The 23,927-nt window shown below is 32.5% G+C and overlaps 2 protein-coding genes across 7 annotated transcripts in view; one reads left to right on the top strand and one right to left on the bottom strand.

Moving 5' to 3' along the window:
• The window catches only part of Orc4 (origin recognition complex subunit 4), a 62,029-nt gene extending 45,885 nt beyond the window's left edge, over positions 1-16,144 (top strand). For all 4 annotated transcript variants that reach the window (XM_078017357.1, XM_078017358.1, XM_013355830.4 and 1 more), the window contains 8 exons: positions 684-732; positions 2,769-2,920; positions 4,701-4,874; positions 8,003-8,089; positions 12,211-12,319; positions 13,067-13,162; positions 13,248-13,315; positions 15,708-16,144. In XM_078017357.1, coding sequence (XP_077873483.1) covers positions 684-732; positions 2,769-2,920; positions 4,701-4,874; positions 8,003-8,089; positions 12,211-12,319; positions 13,067-13,162; positions 13,248-13,315; positions 15,708-15,896 — 924 coding nt within the window. In that variant the 3' untranslated portion in view covers positions 15,897-16,144. The remainder of the gene's footprint in view (positions 1-683; positions 733-2,768; positions 2,921-4,700; positions 4,875-8,002; positions 8,090-12,210; positions 12,320-13,066; positions 13,163-13,247; positions 13,316-15,707) is intronic.
• A 2,064-nt stretch (positions 16,145-18,208) lies between these two features.
• The window catches only part of Acvr2a (activin A receptor type 2A), a 77,481-nt gene continuing 71,762 nt past the window's right edge, over positions 18,209-23,927 (bottom strand). For all 3 annotated transcript variants that reach the window (XM_078017355.1, XM_078017356.1, XM_040294285.2), the window contains 2 exons: positions 23,003-23,133; positions 18,209-21,937 (listed from right to left, as the gene is read on the bottom strand). In XM_078017355.1, the coding sequence (XP_077873481.1) occupies positions 21,743-21,937; positions 23,003-23,133 (326 nt within the window). In that variant the 3' untranslated portion in view covers positions 18,209-21,742. The remainder of the gene's footprint in view (positions 21,938-23,002; positions 23,134-23,927) is intronic.

The raw sequence follows: 23,927 nt of genomic DNA, 5'->3' as shown, positions 1-23,927 counted from the left end.
TTACTTTGTGCTTATCTAAGAAGGTCTTTATTTTTGTTTTGATTCTAAAGCATAACCTTGCTTTGGTACAGTAATCGTGGTAGTTATTTTTAGGCCTTGAAATATATCATTCTGTACCCTCCTGGCCTTAAGATTTTCTGCTGAGAAATCTTCTGTTGATGCCAACAGGTTTGCATTTACATGTGACTCAGCATTTCTCTCATGCAGTTTTTAACATTCTCACCAGGTTCTCTCATGATGCCTCAGAGCTGGCAATAGGGCAGCCACAGCAGAAAACATTATTATCTAATATTTTCAAGCAAATTTCTTCTACCTTTCCCTTTAAAAATTTCTTTTTAAAATTCATACTCATTTCTTTGGCAATGCCATTTAGAGACTTTTAGGAGCACCATGTATTTGAACAAATGGGTTTTCCATTGTATTTAGATTATAGCAAATCTATAAATTTTTTTACAGATTTTAGAACATATAAAATTTAAAACACTACATAGTTTTTGCCATTTTCATTGCTTTATTATCTTTACTTTTCTATTAAGTTTTAAATAGTTAATATATTGACACTTGGCTGAATGTCTGGGCAGTGACTCTTAATTTACTAGAAAAGAAAGATGTGTAGTTTCTGTGTAAGTCTAAGGATCAACCTCTTATTATTTTACTACTTGTTTTCTTTTTTTGTTTTTCAGGGAAGCTTTGCTGAAAACCTTTCATTCCTTCTGGAAGCTTTAAAAAAAGGTAAATACTTTTCATACAACAGCATGAAAAGATTCTTTTTAACTTTTATTTTACTCTTAATTATGAAGGTAATACCAAACAGAAAACACAGAAGTGGAAATAGAAAAAAAAAATCACTGTAATCCTACAACTATAATAGTGATTATCTCAATAATTGGTTTTTTATTTTTATTCACCTGCCACATATTCTTTGTATATTTACATAGATAATTTTATTTTTGGAATAAAGTTATATTTATTTTCCTTATTGTTTTATAATTTATAAATTTTTATTTGCATAATTTTTATGATTCCCATGTTGTTTTTTAAAGGTGCTATAATTTATTAGTCACCAATTAAAAACTTGTTTCTGATTTTTTTACAGTTAGCAAGACATGCTTATTTGATCATATGTTCTCTTGGATAAATTTTAATGAATAGAATTCTGGGTTATAAGGCATCAAATTTAAAAGAAGTAACATTAGCAAACTATTACTCTCTAATTTTATTTGAAAACAATTTTTGGTTTTTGCCTATATACTAGAAACAATTTTCATGTTTGCCTATATAATAAAAAAATTCTCTTGATCATCAACATAATTTATTTCTTTAATTTGTATTATTCTGTTAGTGGTGAGGCTCATCATTTCATATTTTTACTGACAACTGATAATTTCCTGATTTATGTATTTCCTGTTGGTTCTTTACCTTATTTTCATGATGGTTATTTCATATTTACCTGTGGAAATTCATGTGCTCCCTACCCTCTTCCCTTAAATTTGGTTTGTACCTTTTAGTTTAACAAAAGTATTAATTTTTTTGCATAGTTACATTTGTGTAGATTTTTTTCTCTCCTTCAGATTATGAAAACATCAGTGTTTGCATTTAATATAATTATCATTAATATTTTGTTGGAATTTATTTCTGTATGCATTGTAAAATAAGGATCTTTGAATAAATCATTTTCCTCATTGATATTTAGTACCATAGTTTATCAGATATTAAATTTCTATATTATTGTAGAGGTCTATTTTGAACTTTCCCTCATTGTGGACATGTTAAATTGTGGTTAAAAATAATTTAAGTTGTTTTTATCAAACTTCATTGTCTAATCAGTGTTTACAGTAATTATTTCCACAAGAAGATATATTTTGCCTTTTTGCTTACAATTCTCTTTCAAAGAAGTGATTTGTTAATTAGTTAATGACTTCTTATATTTTAATCCCAAAGTGTTTTGATTCTATATGAGTATTGAAAATCTTTAACTTTATAATTATTAAAGAAGTATTACATTTATATGATTTAAAATCTGCAGCCTTCAATTAAATGATTATTTAAAAGATTTTCTTAATTTTTTATCAATCTGCTAGTCTAATAACAATTTGAAAGCAATAGGGGATATCTTTGTGAGTAATTTTTTCATATTCAGTGAGTATCCATGCACTGTTAAGTGCCCTACCCAATGTAGATTATTGCCAATGTCAATGTCTCGGCTTGGCACAAGATTCAGGAGGCACCATACAGCTTTGTAGGTTCAAACAGCAATTCTTTATTCCAGCTCTCACACCGCCTCCACACAGGTCCAGGGGCAAAACGCATTCTGCCCGTCTCCTGCACAATTCACCTACCCCCACGAGGCTATCTCCCAATCCCATTTTAATCTCACGAGAACTCAAGCAGCAGGAACAAGCAGCAGGAACACCCTAATCCCAGCAATAATCTTCAACTTCCAACTTCCCTAAAACCCATTATCTTAAACTGGCAACGCCTTAAGCTCAAGGAGCCGGTTACTTCCTCAAACCTGATCAGCTCTAAACCCGGATCTGCCTTGGTCCTTGAGCAAGGTCACCTTATTAAAGCATGCATGCAATGTCCCATGGAATGTCCTCTAAGCAGCATGGGGTAGGCTTGGCAAGGAAATTTCCATGCATCAATCCTACTTGGTAATGGCCCTCAGCAGGTTATCAGTGTTTGTTGAATAAGTTTCAATAATAGAAATGTAGTAAATAGTTTGGAAATTTAAGAAATGTTGTTAATATAAAAGCTCTCTATTTTAGGTGACCGAACTAGCAGTTGCCCGGTGATCTTCATATTAGATGAATTTGATCTTTTTGCTCATCATAAGAACCAAACACTCCTCTATAATCTTTTTGACATTTCTCAGTCTGCACAGACTCCAGTAGCAGTTATTGGCCTTACATGTAGATTGGTAAGTCTTTCTATTTTAAAAAAATAATTATAATATTTAGAAAATTCAAGCTAAATTGCTGGTACAGTAAGTCATTAAATTAGACATAAAAAAAAAACTTTTTTTTTCCCAATATGTATTATAGATCCAGCTTTTTACAAATTGAGGAATACAAGAAAACAATTACTACACTTGCCTATAAACTAATATATTAGTCCCTTCACTGAAATTATTGAAAGAGAAAAAATACTAATAAGTATAATTTCTACACTTAGCAAGTAAAGAGACAGTTAAATAATCTAATCTCTGTTTAATAAAAATCATTAAGTTTCTACCATGTATTTTGAAATTTCTTGAGGACTGGGGCTATAGCTCAGTGGTAGAGAACTTGCTTCGCATGGGTTCAATCCTCAGCACCACATAAAAATAAAGATATTGTGTCCATCTATAACTAAATAAAATATTTTTAAAAAGAAAAATAAAATGCTTGATATCAAATCAGCATTATACTATTGCAATTTTCTAAGTATACATCCCCAGAATTAAAGAGGTTCTTTCTATCAAACAGTTAATAGTAAAGTGGCTTCTTCATTCCTTGGGGGCTTTAGAATGGTTTTAAGCATAGTCTTGGTATGTGAGTCACTTTACTTTGTGAAAGCTATATACGTGTTAACCCTTTTGTACCTTTGGAGAGCTGCACAGATCTTTTGGTATTTATCTCCTTACACTCTGATAGTATGAAGTTTCTTATTAAATTCAGATAAAATGTGTTTTTAAAAATCACCTTATATCTCCAGTTTTTTCCAAGCCTTCCCCCTCCATTTCTAGAAGTTTTATGTCAGACCCGTATATTTATTTTTCTTTCCTATAACTCATTTTCTTTTTTAGAAGAGAGAAACTTTTTTCCTTCCCAATGTAGACTCTTAATTCTTTCATAGTTACTTTCAGTACCTGCCTGTATGAATGACTTAGAACTCCTCCTTCATAGATTTATAGAAAATAAAATGTAAAATTCCCTTGTTTCTGAATATAACCTCCTTCTCTTTTAATTCTTATTATAAAATCTTATTATAAAAATATTCTTATTATAAATTCCAGATATTTTGTTCTCTTTTCTTCCTCCTAGTTCAAGCTATTAATCTTTTCTGTCCTCCTTCATATACTATCCATAATCTCATTTTGATCACTTAAATTATTTCCTTTGTATCATGATTTATTAACTTGGATGTTTATGAGAATCATCTGTCTAGATTTATAATTTTATAGTTATGGACCTCATTACACCTTTTTAAAAATGTTATAGAATATTTCAACATTTTATGTAGAAGAGAATAATAGTATAATCAGAACCAATCTTCTCTGCTTTAACAATTCGTACAAAATTCCCCACACAGAGACATATACCAGGTGAACATTTGATAAATTTTTATTGATTCTAAAGCATCTGCTCTCCTCCCCATGAAAATCAAGCTCTTTTGAGAACTGGACCACTAGAGCTGGCTGTAGTTACATTGTCCAGCAGTTTTCAGACTGAATCGTTTTGTTAGGGATTACCATAGGAAAAAGGCACAGTATCATCAAGCCTACTGATGCTTACAAGGGAATTATTTATTTTCCATTAAATTTTTTCAAATCCTTAATTTTATTTATATATATATTTTTATATATATATATTTTATATATATATATATATATAGAATAAGCATCGCTAAAGTATAGATTATAATGTACTTGTACCTCTAACGTTGGTGTAATGTTTTCATAAACATGCATCTTTCAGAGATTTCTGTTTGTTTTTAAGGACATTTTGGAACTCTTAGAAAAAAGAGTGAAGTCAAGATTTTCTCACCGGCAGATACACTTAATGAATTCATTTGGGTTTCCACAGTATGTAAAAATATTTAAAGAAGAGTTATTACTACCTGAAGAAATTTCAGATAAGCATTTTGCTGAGAAGTGGAATGAGAATGTTCAGGTAACTTGAACGCAGTGGTGTTAAAATAATTTGTGTCTTGGTATATGATTTAAAGCAATTAAAATTACAAATTTAAAGAATTTATAAAATTAACACAGAGCTTCTAATGCTGTTGTGATGACTGGAAGAATACATTCTTTTGAATTATTTTTTTCTCATGAAAAGCATTTGAAATGTCATTCAGTTTTGCAAAAGAATTGCACATATGAGCATTAGCACTTAATGTCAGTAGTTTCAAATTAACTTTGAAGTTTTTATTTTATCTGTATCTGGTGTACCTTTTAAACAATTTTATTAGTGAATTTACATAATTAAAAATTTAGTTTCCATGTTTACAACTTTAGCAAAACACTATGTTTATGTTCATTCCTATTCTATGCTAATGTTTTTATTTCAAATTTTCATACACAACTTCAATTTTTGTCTCATTGGGTTATTTATTAAGAACCAATCTAAGCAAGTCACCTTTCTTCTACACTGGTAATATTCATTCTAGATTCTTTGGAGCCTTGAGTATCTTAGATATAAGGTCCAGGTATTGTTTAAACAACTTGTTGAGCAGTCTGCTTATATTCCTTATATATATAGGTCTACTTATATAAGCAGACATATTCCTATAATATGTACAAGTATTATGCCATTTTATCTGAGGAACCTAAGCATCCTCATATTTTGGTTGTCTGTGGGATGTCCTTAACACGGTTTCCTGGATAAAGTGAAGTCTGAATATAAACAAGGAAGATGATGGGGATTACTAGTAAAGCCCAACTCTGAAAGTCTGAAAATAGTAACCATGTGATAGAAGGATGACTCAGTCCTAGTTTTTTTATTCCTTTTTTGCAGACCCTGTATCCCCAAAACTTAGGGATACATGCATGCATCAATCCTCTTGTGCCACTTTCCTTTGATATACTAATAAATTTCCTTTGAAAAAAACCTCTCAGCACCATAGCCTGAGTCCCATCGGGGTTGTGGGTTAAGGAAGGCTACAGGAAGGCTACTTTCCTCTCCGTCCAGTAGTTTTTTTAAATTGCAAGGTTAAATTAAAAGAAATATATGTATATCTTAAATAATAAATATTTTCAGTGTGAAATTGAACCTAGGTATCCTGCTTAATTTAAAAGTTTGTTGTATCCCTACTTCAAATGAATCAATGTCAGTAGAGTAGATTCCATCTCAGCATGGCAGTGAAAGAGAAATTCCTAGGAAAGAGAATTTAATAGAATTATAACTATTCTCAAGGAAAATTCCCCAAAATGCCATAGCTACATTCAAGTGGTTGTTGATAATAGCGTTATTTTCAAATACGCTATATTGTTTGAATCAAGATGCAATTAAAAAATTTTTTTTTTTTAATTTAAAATTTTTTTTTTTTTCTTGTACTGGCTCACATATAGATGATGTAAACTTCTTTTAAAAACAGAATAAGTAATTATGGAAAGAAAAGGATGATAGCTTTCCAAAACAGGAAAGTTTTGAATAAGAGCACTAAAATTAAAGAGGCAAAATACAGATTAACCCTTTGGGAAAAAAGCATGTCAAAAATGGTGAAGGTATTTTTTGTTTTTTTGTTTTTTTAACTGAATTTTTACAGAGAAAGTTTTCTTTCATCAATTATGTTTGTCCCAGATGATTTTTTCTAAGTGCTCTGATTGTACCACATAAACTTTACAAGAGATTTGATAGTCAAAAATTCTAGAAGCCAAGACTATACTTTGCCTATTCTAATTAGCACATATTTCTTAAATTTCTAACATTATATATACAATGATGAACATATAAATGTGTGTGTATGTGTGTGTGTGTGTATTTATCCTTATATACTTCCAAAAGATATTTGGTCTTGTGTATGGAAAAAGGAGGTATGTATTAAGAAAAAGAACCCCATTAAAAAATAAAAACAAAATTAAAAATAACTGAGAGTGGAACCTTTAAATACCGTAATCCCTTCACTAGAGGCAGGAAATCCAAACAGGGGCTGGGTTGTGGCTCAGTGGTAGATCGTTCGCCTAGCACATGCAAAGCGCTGGTTTTGATCCTGAGCACCACATAAAAATAAATAAGTAAAATAAAGGTATTGTGTCCAACTACAACTAAAAACATTTAAGGAAAAAAAGAAACTCCAACAAACAATAGTAATGTCAAATTTTCTGGACTTCTTTTTTTTTTTTTTTTAATGAAGAAGAATCCTTATTCCATGCTGATGATTTTTTGGAAAATTCTGCCTGTCTTCCCTACACCCTCTTGGCTTTTCCACTTCTAAAGCTGCTCTCTTTTCATCCCCTTTTTTCTTCATTGCCAACTGTTCCACACCTTCCACTAAATTCTACTTTACTGAAGTTGCTTGGCTCCTTTTAAGTGCCTTGTCAAAGGGCACTATTGATTTCCACATTTCTAAAGCCATTAGCCTGCCCTCAAAATATAACTCAGTTTGTTTACATTGTGAATCACCACTTCCCTCTTAAAGTTTTCTTTCCAGATCACTGTTTTTCTGGATTCTCTTCCACTTCTTAGAATCTATCTTACTTTTGTGTTCTCTTTTCCATCTGCTACTTAAGTTGAGTACATTCCACTATATTCACAGACATTCCTGTCCCCCATAGTTCATCTTTGATTTTTTTTCTTAGATCCTTTAACCCTTTCCTTCTCATCAGTTGATTCTCTATCTTATATTCTTCTGGCAATGTCCTAATTCTCTCTTTTCTTCACACCATCTGTACCTCAGATATGAGCAGTTGCAGTTGCTTCTAATTAGATTTTCTTCCTTTGTCTTTCCATACTATCCATTTGCAAATAATAATCTTTATTACTAATGCTATCCCTGGACTTCTCTTTCCTTTATGTTCTTGTGTGTTGACTTAAGCATTCTTATAATACTTTTCCTTGTTTTCCCAAAAACAATAACTGTTATTCTCTAGTATGACTAGTATAGTTCCCCTTATTAGATTCGAATTTGGGGGTGGGGGAAAGGAAGGATTGTTCTTTTGTATGTTGACTTCTAGGAGGAAGAATATCAGTAGGATTGAAGTTTGATTTAGATTGTACTAAGTTAGGTAAATAAATGAGGCAAATGATTATATTAAATTTAAGACTGCGTCATTACTTAATTTTAATATTTTTTTCTGTAGTGTCTTTCAGAAGATACAAGTGTGAGAGAAGTTCTACAAAAGCATTTTAATATCAGCAAAAACCTGCGGTCCTTACATACACTACTGGTTTGTGGGCTTTTTATTGTTTTAACTGATATATAAGTTATCTTGTAATGTTTTGACATGTATATAAATTGTGTCATGTTACAATCCTCGTTAATCTCCTCAGTTATCATTTTGATAAAAACTTTCAAAATCCATCTTCCAGCTTTTTGAAAGTACAAACCATTGTTATCTGTAGTCACTCTACAGTGCAGTGGCACACCAGAGCTTTTTGCTTTTATTTAACTGTAACTTAGTATCCAAAAACAACTTTTTTCCCTCTTTACCTCCCCCTTCTTTTCATTGTCTCTGGTAACCACCATTTTACTCTACACTTTTGTAAGATCAACTTTATTACATTCCAAAGGAGTAAGATTCTCCCTATCTTTTTTCATTTAACCTAGTCATCTCCAATTCCAGTTATGACTGATTATAATCTCCACTACGTGTAGGTATGCATTCAACACGTTTTCTGTATACATTCAACAATTGGTGGACACTTTTAGGTTGTTTGCATTTCTTGGCTATTGTGAACATGCTGAAATATTGATAGAAATTCAGATGTCCCATGCTGAGTTCATTTCCTTTGAACATATACCTAATAGTGGAATTGCTAGATCATATAGTATTTTTAATTATATGAAGTACCTCCATACTGGTTTTCATAAAGGCTGTTTAGTTCACATTCTACCAGCAGTGTATGAGAATTGTGATTTAAGTTTAGATGGGGCGTGGTTAGGTTAAATCTATAAATTTTTGGACAATTGACATTTTTACTATAGTGTTCTATTCCCTGAATGTGGTTTTTATTTTATTGTATTTTTTTATTACTCAAATCAGCATTTTCTAATTGCACAAAACAAATCCTATACATATTTAAAGCATTTAATGCCTAAGTATGTTCTTTTCTTTGGAGCAGTTATAAATGATGGATTTAAATTTTGGTTTTAGCATGTGTGTTTACCATTAGTGTACAAAAATGTACACACATATCAATATGGTCTTGCTAAGCCTAGCTTATTTTAGGAGTTTTTAAAAAATGATACCTTGGGATTTCCTATGCAGACAATAGCTTTCCATAAATAGATTCAGTTTTATTTTCCTATTTAATCCGTGTGGTTTTTCTTTTCTTGCCATATTGCTGTTGTTAGAACTCCTACCACTATGTTGAGTAAGAGTGTTAAGACTAGACATCCTTCCATATTCCCAGTCATGTGATGTTATCTATAGTTTTTTAGTACATGCTCATTATCAAATTAATTATTCTAAATTAATTATGCTAAGAATTTATTATGACTGGGTTTTGGATTTTTGTCAAATGCTAGATTGGGTGATAATGAATGATCATGCAGTTTCTCTTTAGCTGTTGATACATTTGATTGTGTTGTTTTTTATTTTTTGTTTTGGGGTGGTTTTGTTTTTGTTTGTTTGTTTGTTTCTTTTATGTTGGACCAGTTTGCATGCCTGGAATAAGTTCCATTTGGTCATGGTCTTTCACTAAGATGTATTGTGTCTTAACATCAGTGCACAAATAATTAATTGTCCTGAAAGTTAAAGAACTTCTTTTACTAAGAGTATTTGTTATTACTCTGCTATTTAGAAAATTGTCTGTGGCAATTTTCTTTTAAAGAGAAAATTATTTTCTTGGTCACTTTTAATAGTAGTAGAATAGTAATAATAATAATAATAATAATAGCAACCATCATTTATTGGTTAGCACATCTACCAAGTAATACTGTTGCTTTTCCTACATTATTTCTAAATTTTATAATAATCTTATTTTTTTTATACTTAGGTGTTTATTTTTGTCTTTAAAGAAATTGAGGTTCTTAGAGTTTAAATAACTTGCCCACAGCTAGTAGATGGCAAAGCCAGAACTTAATCCAAGGCTCTCTGGCTACAAGCTTTTTATTATATGGTTCTGCCATGTTTATCATTTCTCTTTTCTCATTTCTGTTTTTATTCATAAAACTTCTCTTTTTTTCCTATAAACTTTCCCTCTCATTGTTCTATCCCCCTGTCATTTTTAGCAATAGGCCTATTATGAAGAAATGTGTGGCATGTAGATAGGTAGATATTAGATATAGATTGATTTCTGCCTCAATATTGTCAACATGAACAACCATTATCTGCAAGTTTCCTGTTGTCTCTTTTTCATTCATAGTAATTAATAGTGAGGTACTTCTGATATGCTTAGATCATCCTTTTAGTGATTATCTCTGTCTCAACTCTGCAAGCTCTTTTTGTATTATGGATTTATGTCTCCAGTAACCAGGGAAATGCAGGTAAAGGCTACAAGTAAACTTACTCTTTTTTTTGCCAATCTGGTGAGTTTCGTCAATAGAAAATGAATAATTGGTATATACAATGGAATACACAGAAAAATGATTAGAATTAACACCTTGACATGGATAAATTTTCATAATTAAATGTTCATTGAAAAATGAGTTGTGAGACTACATAGTATTTACATAAAATTTGAAAACTACTCTTGTCTAGGGAATACATATACATAGAGTATTAATATAAAGATATGCATGGTTATTTTATGTGGTGAAGAGTAGAGAGTCCAATCAGGAAGAGGCAGGGTAGTCTTAGGTATTACGTTATTCTCTGTTGTCTCTTTGTATATTAAGAACATATTTCAGGGGTAGAGTGCTTGCCTAGCAAATATAAGGCAGTGGGTTCAATCCTTAGCACCACATAAAAATAAGCAAGTAATGGTATTGTTTTTTATTTTTTTGAATGTGATTTTTTAAATTTTTTATTTATTTTTTAATTATATATGACAACAGAATGCATTACAATTTTTATTATATAGAGAGCACAATTTTTCATATCTCTAGTTGTATAAAAAGTATATTCACACCAATTTGTGTCTTCATACATGTACTTTGGATAATAATGTCCATTACATTCCACCATCATTTCTAACCCCATGGCCCCTCCCTTCCTTTCCCATCCCTCTGCCCTATCTAGAGTTCATCTATTCCTCCCATGCTCCCCCTCCCTACCCCACTATGAATCCTTCTCCTTATATCAGAGAAAACATTCAGCATTTGGTTTTTTGGGATTGGCTAATTTCACTTAGCATTATCTTCTCCAGTGCCATCCATTTACCTGCAAATGCCATGCTTTTATTCTCTTTTATTGCTGAGTAATATTCCATTGTGTATATATGCCACATTTTTTTAATCCACTCATCTTTTGAAGGGCATCTAGGTTGGTTCCACAGTTTAGTTATTGTGAATTGTGCTGCTATAAACATTGATATGGCTGTGTCCCTGTAGTATGCTGTTTTTAAGTCCTTTGTTAAAATGAAATAAATATTTCATATAAAAGAGGGTGGGGAGAGAAAGGGAGGGAGATATTGGTGGCCCGGGCTGTACCCAGTAGGAGAATGAACTCCAAGGATTGCTGATCTCTGTTTAAACTAAAATACTTGTGTCCTACTGACAGTGGAGGTGTCTGATATATTGTATGGTACATACTATTAACTTTAGGTTGTAGTTTTCTTTCTTTGTTTCTTTTTGCAGTATTAGAGATTAAACAGGATGCTCAAGTACTGAGCTGCATCCTTAATCCTTCTTATGTTTTATTTTGAGAAATGGTCTGTGTTACCCAAGCTGCCTTAAAATTTGCAATCCTTCTGCCCTCGGCCTCCAGAGTCACTGGGATTACTGGCAGGTGCCACTATACCCAACTATATTGTGTGTGGATTTTTATTTGCTAAATCTGCCAACCCTAAATATCTAAACTTTTATAAGAAAAACAAGTATTTACAGAAAAAAAGAAGTAGGTGTTTGAAGGGGATCGTTAGTTCAGGATTTGTGTTAGGTTTTGAGAAAGTAAACAAAAAGTACATGAGAATTGGACTCCGCTTTTTAAGTGTCTTCTTTTGAAGAGTAAGTCATTATGATAAGTGGGAGGTGATAGCAGAATGCAGCAATTTGTTATGCTTTTTGTTTATAAAGTTGTGTGTCATTAATTGAAATACTATATTTTAATAGAGCTAAATTTGAGAATACTTGTCCCAGGTATTTATATCTACTCGCCCATAAGAATAAACTACAAATTTAGCAGCCTTGTTCAGTGATATCCTCAAACTGCTGAAGTAATTGGTTGTCTGATTCACATTTCCCTAGATGCTAGCTTTAAGTCGAGTAACAGTATCACATCCATTTTTGACTGCAGCAGACTTCATGGAGGCAAACCAGCTTTGTAGCATGGATTCTAAAGCAAATATTGTGCATGGTGAGAAGCGTGCTTTATAATCATTTGGGTTTTTTATAGTTTTTTAAAGTTTGTGTGTTTAAGTATGTATTTTTCAAAATTATCATTAACATTGTTCACAGCACTTTATTTATAAATACTTTAAAATCCAGACAGCCTTTAACTTAATCCTTTACAAGGTTATTATCACTTTTATTTAAAGTGAAGGAAACTTGACTCTGCCTCCCTTGTCCACTGAAAATCCAGATAATACTGTATTACTGAGGTTCTCAAATCACTAATTGCTATTGAAGACCCTTTATTAGCATTGAAATCATTTGTTTATTATCCCTTTTATAAATGCAGTGAGCGTTCTCTCTGGGAGAGGGAAGGATACACACACAATTTTGAATACTTTCCAGGAGTTTGGGGATTCTCTGAGTAAATCTCATTCAAGGTCCTTTTGTGATTTGAAATCTCATAATAATCATAGTTTCTCATTGTTGTTTTACTGTTAGTGCTTGATATATCGTCTCTTTATGGCAGTTCTAAGTTTAGAAAGATTCTTACTTTGCAAATGCAAATAAAAAATATAGCAGGTAAAATGATTTGCTTAAGTTTACATAGATAATAGTGAATGAAACACATTTAAAGTTAGAAAATGACCTCTCCCTCCTCCATCCTTCAAAACCATGATCTTTCACTTTATTTACTCTTTGGAGACAGGTGTCTCAATCTTATATATCATTGAACTACATTTTTTGGTATGTTTCTCTTTTCCTATTACAGGTCTATCAGTCTTAGAAATCTGTCTTATAATAGCAATGAAACATTTAAATGATATCTATGAAGAGGAGCCCTTTAATTTTCAAATGGTCTATAATGGTGAGATGAGACTTTAGTAGTTTCTTTCTGATTTTCCCCTGATGCCTATTTGAAGATATTAATGTTGTCTTTGCGCTCTCTCCAGAATTTCAGAAGTTTGTTCAAAGAAAGGCCCATTCTGTGTATAATTTTGAGAAACCTGTTGTCATGAAGGTAAGATTTGGTTTACTGTTGTTTTCTTGCAGACAGGTACCTTTTTTAGATACAGTTTGATTATATAGATCAAGGTTTCACTTTTGAGTTTTAAACTTTAGGTTCTTACTGTAGGAATTTTTTTCAGACAAAAATTATCCAGAAATGAAATGAACTTTCAAGTCATTCTGAAGGCAGCCAGTTTGACAGTTTGTTGGACTGTGCTGCCCTCTGCTGTCTGTTGTTAGTATTTGCATTCTACCAAGGAGCTGTTTATTATAGTCTATCAAAACACATCAAATATAGTAATCCTGTCCTTTTCCAACCTGAGTTGGCTTTATAATTTCAGCAGTATAAGGAGACAAAAATGCAGACTAATGCCATTAAGAAACTTAATGGACAAAATCCTGTTAGTTGGTGGACACATATACAAAGTTTCATTTAGGTAGTAGGTGAGGCATGAGTTTAAAACTCAAAGGCTTCATTATTTCATGATGTCTACTAGAAAGATGTGGACCAGGATTTTCTAGTTGCCACAGGAAATAAAAGGTGAAACTAACTTTAATAATATAATTATCCCATATATTAAAAATATTTCAAACTCTTTAATCAAATAGGAAACTTTTAATGCAGTGTTTTTTTGTCTCATATTTGGAATTTGGTGTGTTTTTGCACATAATTATAGCAGTTCACAGTTTACTAAATACTCATTAGAAACTTGTTTAAATTCATTAAGTTATAGCTTTAAAAAGTAGATTTATACTTTGAGATTGTTATAAACAGTTGTCTAAACAAGTTTCAAATTTAATGAATTTTTTTTCTTTTTTTAAGCACTGGACCCCTACATTTTTTTTGTCTAATAAAAATTGAATATAGAGCCTTGTCATTTCTTCATTGAAAGAAGAAAAGTATTTAGCATGCTGCAAGACCAAATTTTTTTCTCCTAACTCCATATCTAATAGTCATGGTTATGAGAATTGTGAAATGTAGTAATATTACCTGAGCATTTGAATTTTTACAAATAATATCCAGCAGCTTCGTTCTATATTTCAAATAAGGTTGTATTTTTACTGCATAGAAATATGGTAAATTTCAGTTTTGTTCAGTCTCAACATCTGCAACATCCAGTATTTTCTCATTTTCAGAAATAAAAGGTCTCTTTTTTTCTTTTCATCAGAAGAATTTTATGATAGAGTATATTCCTGATTTTTTTCACAATGAACTGTAAGGATATAATGCTCAAGAATCTAATTCAGTGTATTTAATGATTAGTACAACATGATTCAATGGTTTGTTTTTTTTTTTAAGAGAGAGAGAATTATTTTTTTAATATTTTTTAGTTTTCTGCGGACACAACATCTTTGTTTGTATGTGGTGCTGAGGATCGAACCCAGGCCACACGCATGCCAGGCAAGCGCGCTACCACTTGAGCCACATCCTCAGCCCAATTCAATGATTTTTTAATACCCTAACATCTAAAACATCAAGTTTAAAAGAGACAGTAATATGTGAATATTAGAAGCAAGAAGAAGTATACAGTGAAGGGCTCTATTAAGGTCAGGAAGATGGGTCTGGGGTTGTGGCTCAGCAGTAGAGTGTTCACCTACCCTGGGTTTGAGCCTCAGCACCACATATAAATAAATAAAAAATAAAGGTATTGTGTCCAACTACAACTAAAACATTTTTTGAAAAAAGGGTCAGGAAGATGGAACATGGAACAGAACTTCTTGACAGGTTTGACAGTCTCAGTGGTACTCTTCAAAAGAATGTCCATGTCTGTACCATTCTGCAGAATCTAAACTAAAGGATCACCTAAATAGTCTTAGTATACTCACAGGAATTTCCTCCCTCCATCTTTATTACAGCTGTGCTTAATTTTTATACAGCAAAGTCTTACAGATGGCAGAAATAAAAAAAATGCAAATTTGAGTAACCAGGTAATCAAGTCTTATCATATTCTTACACTTCTATAGAGAAGAAAACTAGAAACCCTTGTTAATTAAAATGCCACAGGAAGGGCCCTGGATGTAGCTCAAGGATAGAGTGGGTACTTAGCATACATGAGGCCCTGTGTTCAATCTCTAGCACCAAAAAAATGTACAGAAGGAACTATGATGTAGAATGAAGAACAAGACCTTGTTATAAAGACTGAGTTAAAATTTGCCTTGTTTATATTCAACACTTTAGGAAAAGATAACTGCACTGACACTGTTTTTACATAATATGAAGTTTTTATGGGGTTGATAAAAGCTTTGTTTCTTGTTAATCCTTTGATTCCTATTGTGCTGGGGGTTTTTTTTGTTGTTGTTGTTGGGCTTTTTTTTTTGGCACTCAATTCCATTACCCTATTTTCTGGGCTAACTTTGCTACTTTTTTCCCTTGTTCATCCTCAACTATTTGTTTCATCTTTCAGGCATTTGAACACTTACAACAATTAGAATTAATAAAGCCTATGGAAAGAACTTCAGTAAATTCACAGAGAGAGTACCAGCTGATGAAACTGCTTTTGGATAATACTCAAATTATGAATGCTCTGCAGAAATACCCCAACTGTCCTACAGATGTTAGGCAGTGGGCAACATCCTCATTAAGCTGGTTATGAACATGGCTTTCAGCATTTCAGGCATACACCTCCAAAGAACTAAAAGCTGCTGTCGTTGTAACAAGAAATGTTATTATATTCCTTTATATTTATAAAAATTTTTGTATTTATGAACAACTGTTGGACGTGTGATGTCTTAGCTCTGTGTCTTGCCTTTGAATCATGAGTATTTTTGTCATTTGTAATTCCAGGGATCAATTTAGATTGTCCTATAAGCAGTTAAAAAGAATAAAATGTGACTGCTCTAAGGATTGAATCAGGTGGTTATTTAACACTTGTTAAGCATCTGTGTGGTACATTTGAAGAGTTCATTCCTGCCAAACATCCTGATATTTTTACAAATCTTAAAAATCAGTAAAGAAACATAAGAATTGATGTGAATAAATAAATAAATGCGATCGCCTTTTGGTTCCAGTAGTGGTATTGCATATTTTTAAAAATTTCTGTACATGTGTAAATTTGGGTCCTCTACTTTAGGAAATTGACAAGGTTAGCCAGAGGGTGGTTCACTTGGAAGAAAAAGGCCAAGGAACTTGACTATTTCTTTTCTCAACTTCTAAAAATGTGGTACTTTGACCATCTACATCAGAATCCCTTGTAGGATTTTCTTTAGATGTACATTCTTAGACGTGCCGTAGTCAAAGAGGATCAGAATTTGCCTGTTGAACAAGTATTGTCAGAGATTCCTGGAAAATTATTCTTACAGATATTGGACAGTGTTGGACAGCATTAGCTGAATATTTATTTCAAAAAGTAAGAATGTCAGTTAAAGGATTGCTTTATAGATTCAAGAATCCAGGAACTAACACAGATTTATGTTTAAAATGAAATGTAATAAGCACTCAAGAAGTAATAGTAACTTCCTTTGTTCAAAAAGTATTTGCTTACATATCATGTCATGGAAAAATGTTTATAATACATTCCCTATCCTTGTGCAATGTATAACCATTTAACTGTCAGAAGCCCTATGGGATTTAGGTACTGTTATTTACAGATAAGGAAAGTGACCGAATAATGGCAGTGTCCAGAATCATTTACTTTTATGATTTCTCATTTACTTTTCAGCAATGTCTCATTAAGACTAAGGCATGCATACTAGTTCTGTGCCATAGTCCATGAATTTCTAGCTCATTTGCCAAAATACTTAAAACAGTAGCATTACTATTATTACTAGAGGGAAGAATTTTAAGCTTTATTTTTCCCTTTGAAAGTTTTTCTGAACTATGTGAAGAAAGTATTTCCACCTTAAAGAGTGAGCCTAATGAAATGATGTGAGCATTCCTAATTTTTATTAGGTTTTCGTGCCACTTGAAAGCTGAGAGCCCTCATGTGCTTTCCTGGCTGTGTAAAAACTATAGAAGATCCATCAACAACAAGGTACATGAGTTAAAAACTAAGAGGCAGTAAGTGATTATAGTAAAATATGACAGTTAAAAGCAAATGGCAGGGGGACTAGCAGAAATATTGTACAAGTGATATGGCTACATCTCAAAGGCATTTTTGTGGGGAAACTTGATTTCATAAACTGGTTAACTATGTAAGTTAAACAAAAAACAAATCTGAAAAGCTCTAGTTTAAAAAAAAAAACTTTTAAAAAACAATGTAAAACTTAGAAGCATAGCTTAAAGATACCTACATTACTTCTTAGGAGGAATTATAGCAAAAACAAAACTCAAACTTCCCTCAATCATCAGACTGAAAAGCAAATGAGGAGTTTTATTTCAGAGCAATATTAACTTATTATATTCCTTCCCAAGTGGCCCACCAAAAAACCTTGTTCAAAGACCTGATTCAAATGTATGCCTGGGTTAGTAAGAAATTAAAACCCATGTTATCTAAATTTTTATTGTAATGCCATTTGTGTCAAAAGAATAATATCGGGTCCCTGAAGATTCAGTTTTTGGAAGAGCATGCTTTGGAAAGTTCAGTTTTTTAAGAGAATTCATGCACATCCCACCATGGTTTGCATTTTCATTTGGTTTAGAAGGCACTGCAATTTCTGTCAAACCACCATTACCTAAGTGCTGCCCTTTCCTTCCTTTTTATCCTAAAAAAAAAAAACTAATAATCTGTTGGAATGAACTGTTCTACAATGCCAACGGGCCTCTGGCTGCCTAATGCTGGCAGGTCCACCATATATACTTGGGTGCAAATACAGTCTGTTTAGATAAAGGAGGAGAATGCTACAAACCTCCTTTCACCACTATCCCCATTCTTACAATTCTTAATGCGGAAGCCTCACAATAAATTACAAAGCTACCATTCCCCTCTTTAAAAACATAGCTAAAGAAAAACTGCATATGCAAATCATACCATATTCACTTTTTTATTTAACTTGGGGATTGAATGGGGATAGCATACATTTTATTTTTACAATATTTAACAATCACTTAACCAAGATGGGGTTTTACTGGGGGAGGAGGGTTTGCGTGTATGATGTTTTTAACTTTCTGTTAAATAAATACTTGCAGAAAAAAATAGCAAGTATGATTTGACAGTAGTACAACAACCTGTGCCCGAAACACTGACAAGAAATACAGAGTAAAGCTAAAATAATTGCTCACCGATATTTTGAGAGGTAACAAATAGGGATATGGGTTGAGACTGCATAAAAAACGTACTGCTGGTTGAATATCTGAGGTAAATGATGTTCAATCAAGATGCTACTTGTATCATTTTGCCCAAAAATTTTAAATTATTTTATGCACATTATACCAAATGTTCCTAAAAAGTAATTTTTCAAAAAGTAAAAAAGACAAACTGGAAAATATCTATGATGAAGCATTTTTTAAAAAACAGTAATCAGTTTATTCCACTAAACTACCATCTGACCAGTTTTTCCAAACCATCTACATTTTACTTAAATGTAGTTGTTGGTCAGGGGCAAGGAAAGGGGCAAAAGAGTCTCTTTAATTTCGTGATTATGATTCTATTCCTAAATTCCAAAGGTGTTGGTGTTTTTCCTGATTGTATTTTCAAAAGGTCACCATGAAAGATAGTGCAAGGTCATGGGACCAACACTTGTGAGGCACAGTCTCTTTTCTGGAATTCACAAGGTACCTGTAATAAAAACATCCAAACAGGAATCACATATCACATGCTAAAAACTTCCTAGCATCTAAAATACATACAAGATCTCTGCAGGGCCTAGACTTCAAATAAAGCCAAACACTGGTTAATCCATCAGTCCTATGGCAGTTAATCATAAAGGATTTCTTACAAGGGAAATCTGGGTAAGGTGAAAAGTGAGTGAGAGCAGCACTTCTGATAGGTATCAGAAAGGCAAAGAACAAGACATCATGAGGAGCACCATACACACGAGGAAAAGTTATTGGGGTGTGTGTGTGGGGGGTCTTAGTTTGCCCCCAAATAAATCACCATTTTTTCATCCTTTGATCTTTTTTCCAGTATCCCTAGCTTAAATTTTAACTTGCCCCCTCTACACTGATTATAAACCAATGCCCTGCAAAAAGAAAGTTTTAGTAAGATTATGTATCAGGACAAGCAGTCACTGGAACATTCTTTCTTTACTGCTTATAAAAAGAAAGATTTTCTAAATATATATTTTCAGAAGGATACAAGTTTTAAAATTGGTTAGACTTAAGTACAATACCCAGAATTTGTTTTTAAAAAAATGTAACATGAAGACAAAATGTTTTATATTGTGAATAACTGGTCTTATAAAATTTATCTCTAGTATTCTCATAAGCCACATTCATATTATCCCTTTTTTTTAAGTTTTAAAAGGGTTAAATGCTTACAACAGGTAGAAATCTGTCTTTAACTGTTTTCTTGATTGCACATTTTCCATATTTTCTCCTTGTTTAGTTTCCAGATGGAAGAAAATATAAGTCAAGAATTTGAGAGGGGCCAAGTACTTTTTGAAATGGTAAACACTGAAATGGGAATTCTTAGGAATACAGTGAGACCTTGGGTACACACACGATATAAAAACATAAACAGATCTGTATGGGATGTGGCACACAGACAAGAATGCTATTACTCTCCTTTTCCTCCCTGTTTAGAGTCTGTTGGCCTATGTTTTGTGTATAAATAATAATTTATTCTTCCCAGAGATTAAGTGCATTTTACATGTAAAATGTAGTGTACTGTGTGGTTAAATAACCATTTGAAGATAATGTATTCACAGTAAGCTCCTGATGGTGACATGTAAAAAAATCTGTTTTTAAAGTTTATGTATGGATTTCAAAATGATCTGACAAAAAGTATAGCATAATCCTGGCTATTTCTTGGCTAGTAATCTAGAAATTCAGGAAATTAATGTTTTACTTTGGCCTATATAAGTAAGTTTTAAGAAGCATCCAATTATACTCCAATACAGTATTGTTTGAAAAAGCACTTTGGCACCTACCTACCATCAATTCCATTTTCTTAGCAAGGATAAGGCATGAACTATCCTAAATTAATATCCAAGTTAGTTGTAAAAGCAATTTGGGGGAGGAGGCTAAGCTATGTTACATCAACACTGGTTACCTCTAAATGTCATTGCATATTTTTAAGTTATAACTTTGTTATCCCTGATTGGTTTTAAAGCAGTAACATCTGAAATCTGTGCTTAAAGTTAATTAATATCTCTGTCCTAAGATAATTCTTTACATATCACAGACGTCAAATATTACTCTGACAAGATGGCACCAAGCAGAAGTGATAAAAGTTACAAGTCTCAAAGCAGAGAGTGAGGAATTCTGGGTAATGACACTTCCTGAGGTGGTCCTAAGACAGTGATAAAAAATATCCCACACACTGTTTTGGTGAAAAGAAAAACACTACAGTTTTACATATATAAATAGGAAAAAACAAAAGACTTTGAAAAGATAAAAAGAGCTTTCCAGTGTCACAGCTCATTTAAAAAAATTTAAATCATGCTTTAAATTTTTCAAATACTCATTCCCCAAACACAGCACACCTTTAAAAAAAAAATACTTAGGTATGAATGCAATATTTTGGGATATGGATATAAGATGAAGCTTTAAAATACGGTAAGGGGAAAATGACACCATTTTTTTCATTTCAAAAAACACTTTTCCCTAAGTTACAAGCCAGCACAAGAAAAGCTAAAACACTGTTTTACGAATGGCCACTTACTATTGGCACTAAGCACAGCTTACTTTTTTTTTTTCTTAAATAACACAGTGAATTTGTGATACCTTGTTACAAAACATGGATCGATTTATTATTCAAATTTTGTTAGTGTTTTCAATTTTATAATTTAGCAACCGTGGAACTGAGGTATACCTTGTTGAGAGGGAGGTTAAAGTAATGCTTGGAAGCCTCTTTACTGTACCCCACTTTGATGACTTTGTTTATGTACACAGAACAGCAGCACACTAAACATTCACAAGCTGTGTCATATTGGCATTACAATAGTCATTTATAGAAACAACAACAGCAAATGCAATAAAAACAAGTTACCCTTTTTAAAATCTGAAATGAAAAGTTTTGATTTAAAAAAAAATAGCAGTAGTTCATTTAAGGAATTAGTGTCTTCTGACAGACATTAAGAAATCTGATGTCAGTTTTCAACACTTGATTAGCCAGGTCCAAAAGATCCTTGATTTGGAGAGGGCCACATTCTTCATGTACATTTTCTCAAAAGTTTCTTTATAGAGTTTGCAATTTTTCTCTTAGCCTCATGGCCTTCACGTCTGTGCTACAGGCAATGCAGTAGTCTCCCAGAGCCACATTTTTCAACAAGGGGCTGCTTTCTTATATTTCCAGGAGGCATCCTACTCATTTCACACAGAAAATAAAACTGTAAGCAGTTTGTTAGCTTAGCAGCTCCAGTTCAGAGTCCCATTGCTCAGTGTGTACAGATGATGCAACCATCATAGACTAGATTCTTTGGGAGGAAAGTCAACATTTGTCACCATCGTGACCACTGTTACAATGTCCTCTGTAGTAATGATATTTGTGAGTCTCTGCATCTGGGTAATTCTTTCACCTACACATCCTGCTGATAACCTGGCTTCTGCATCATGATCCCAACATTCTTCTATCGTTTCACAGAGCATCGCCATTCCCTAAGAGGAGAAAAACATGGTCAAACACCACAACAATTGTTTCTATTAGAAATTAGAGTAAAATTTTCATAAATTGCTTTTTGTAGGCCAAGGAAATTTCAAAATTACCAAAGTATGATATTATTTAACATTCATTTTTTTACTGATGATATGCAAGTCCATGAAAGAGAAGCACAAAGAAGAAAATAAATATTTAAGTACTGGACACTACTACAACAGGAATATTTTTTAATTCCAAAAATTCCTATCCATTTTTCATAAACCAGATCATTTCAATGCAACCTTGAACTACACTCAAAAGCAAGGGTAATGGAGGTTATACTATTTTTCATCTTTTTCTTAGCTAATATCAGCATTTCCATCTTGAAATTTAATACAAAATTAGAAGGTGATCCTTCAGGATCTCTACCTGGCTTTATCCACATTTCTAATTATACTTGGACCAAAACAATCAAGGCAATAATATACTATACCATCTTCTGCCTAATCTATAATTTTTTAAATGACAGATGAGTTTATTTCTTTTTCAAAATATTTTTATTTTATTTACTTATTTTTATGTGTGCTGAGGATAGAACCCAGTGCCTCATGCATGCACTCTACCACTGAGCTATAATCCCAGCCTCCTAATCTATAATTTTAAAGTATTCTTATGAACTTCAAAATCTAAGCCTAAATCAAAAGGCTTTTGAAAAAACTCCCATAGTGATTTGATGGATTGATGCTGTTCAATACATTTAAAAATGACATCATATGAAAGGTAGTGATCAACAAAGTTACTTAGCTGTCCACAGGCCCAGAATCAATCATTCTTTTTTTAAAGAAGGTTTCCAAATAGAAGATACATGCACAGAATTATAGAGATGAGCCTTATAAGGCTCTGTGACTTTACCATCTCCCTAGTTAGTACACAAAGCCCTGATAAAGTGACTTTTGCACTGTAGTATGGAATATCCTGTGTGAAGATCACCTTCCCAGAAAGTCCTCCAAGAAATGTGCAGAGAATAAATCATGCCTCTGAAAAATGTTTTATTCAAATTTCAAATGAAAAGCTGAGTAACTTACAGCATGTTTCTGCCAATAATCTCTTAAAACAGGCCTCTTTTTTTTATGTACAACAACTTCCTGCATATCTTCAAGAGATGGATGCTGGCCAATTTCCTCCTCAAATGGCAACATGTACTCATCTACAGGTCCTGAAATGTAAAACCAAAAAACAGGGGTGGTCATTTTAATTAAAATCTTCCTGACTTCCAAACTGGTATAAACTTTCTAAAATATATTCTGAATTACCTTTTTCCAATTCCACCTGCTGTAATGACAGTAAGAGCAAGAGAGCAACTACACTTACACTCTTCTTTAAGGGACCCACTCCTTCTTGCATATCAGAGTGAAAGGTTAGCAGTGATGTTTCCACCTCTGAAGATTTTCGGTTAAATGTGTTATAACCACCTTTATTCTGTGGCAAACTCAACCCCCACTACATGTCCCCTATGAGGAACTAAAACACGTCAAAGTCACACCTCTTCTCTACCTTTCCTCACAATAACTTTAATATTTTTTAATAACTTTAATATTTTAATATTCATTTTACGTTAAATTTTTTAAGTCACAACTATCTCTAACCAGGGTTCCCAACAAGTCAATGTACCTTCACAGATAAAATGTATTCAATAATAATTCTTTCTTTTACCTATTCATATAAGAGTTAATAATAACTAATATAAGAGTTAATAATAACTAAGATTCAATGAGCAGCTATTCTGACCAGAAACTTGTATTACATATATAATTTATCACTGTTTTGCCTTCACAAGGTGAAGGTGCACTATCTGTATTTTGCAGATAGGTAGTTCAGAAATTTTTATGTAAATTTGCACAAAGGCACACAGCTATCCCATGGAATTTGAATTCATCTAAGTCTGCTTTTTTATCACTACATTAGCTCCTCTTGACAGTCAATACTGAGCTATTTCATTGACCAGACAGA

Source organism: Ictidomys tridecemlineatus, chromosome 7 (assembly GCF_052094955.1).
Source record: "Ictidomys tridecemlineatus isolate mIctTri1 chromosome 7, mIctTri1.hap1, whole genome shotgun sequence".
Taxonomy (NCBI): domain Eukaryota; kingdom Metazoa; phylum Chordata; class Mammalia; order Rodentia; family Sciuridae; genus Ictidomys; species Ictidomys tridecemlineatus.
This window is presented reverse-complemented; position numbering and strand designations above follow the sequence as displayed.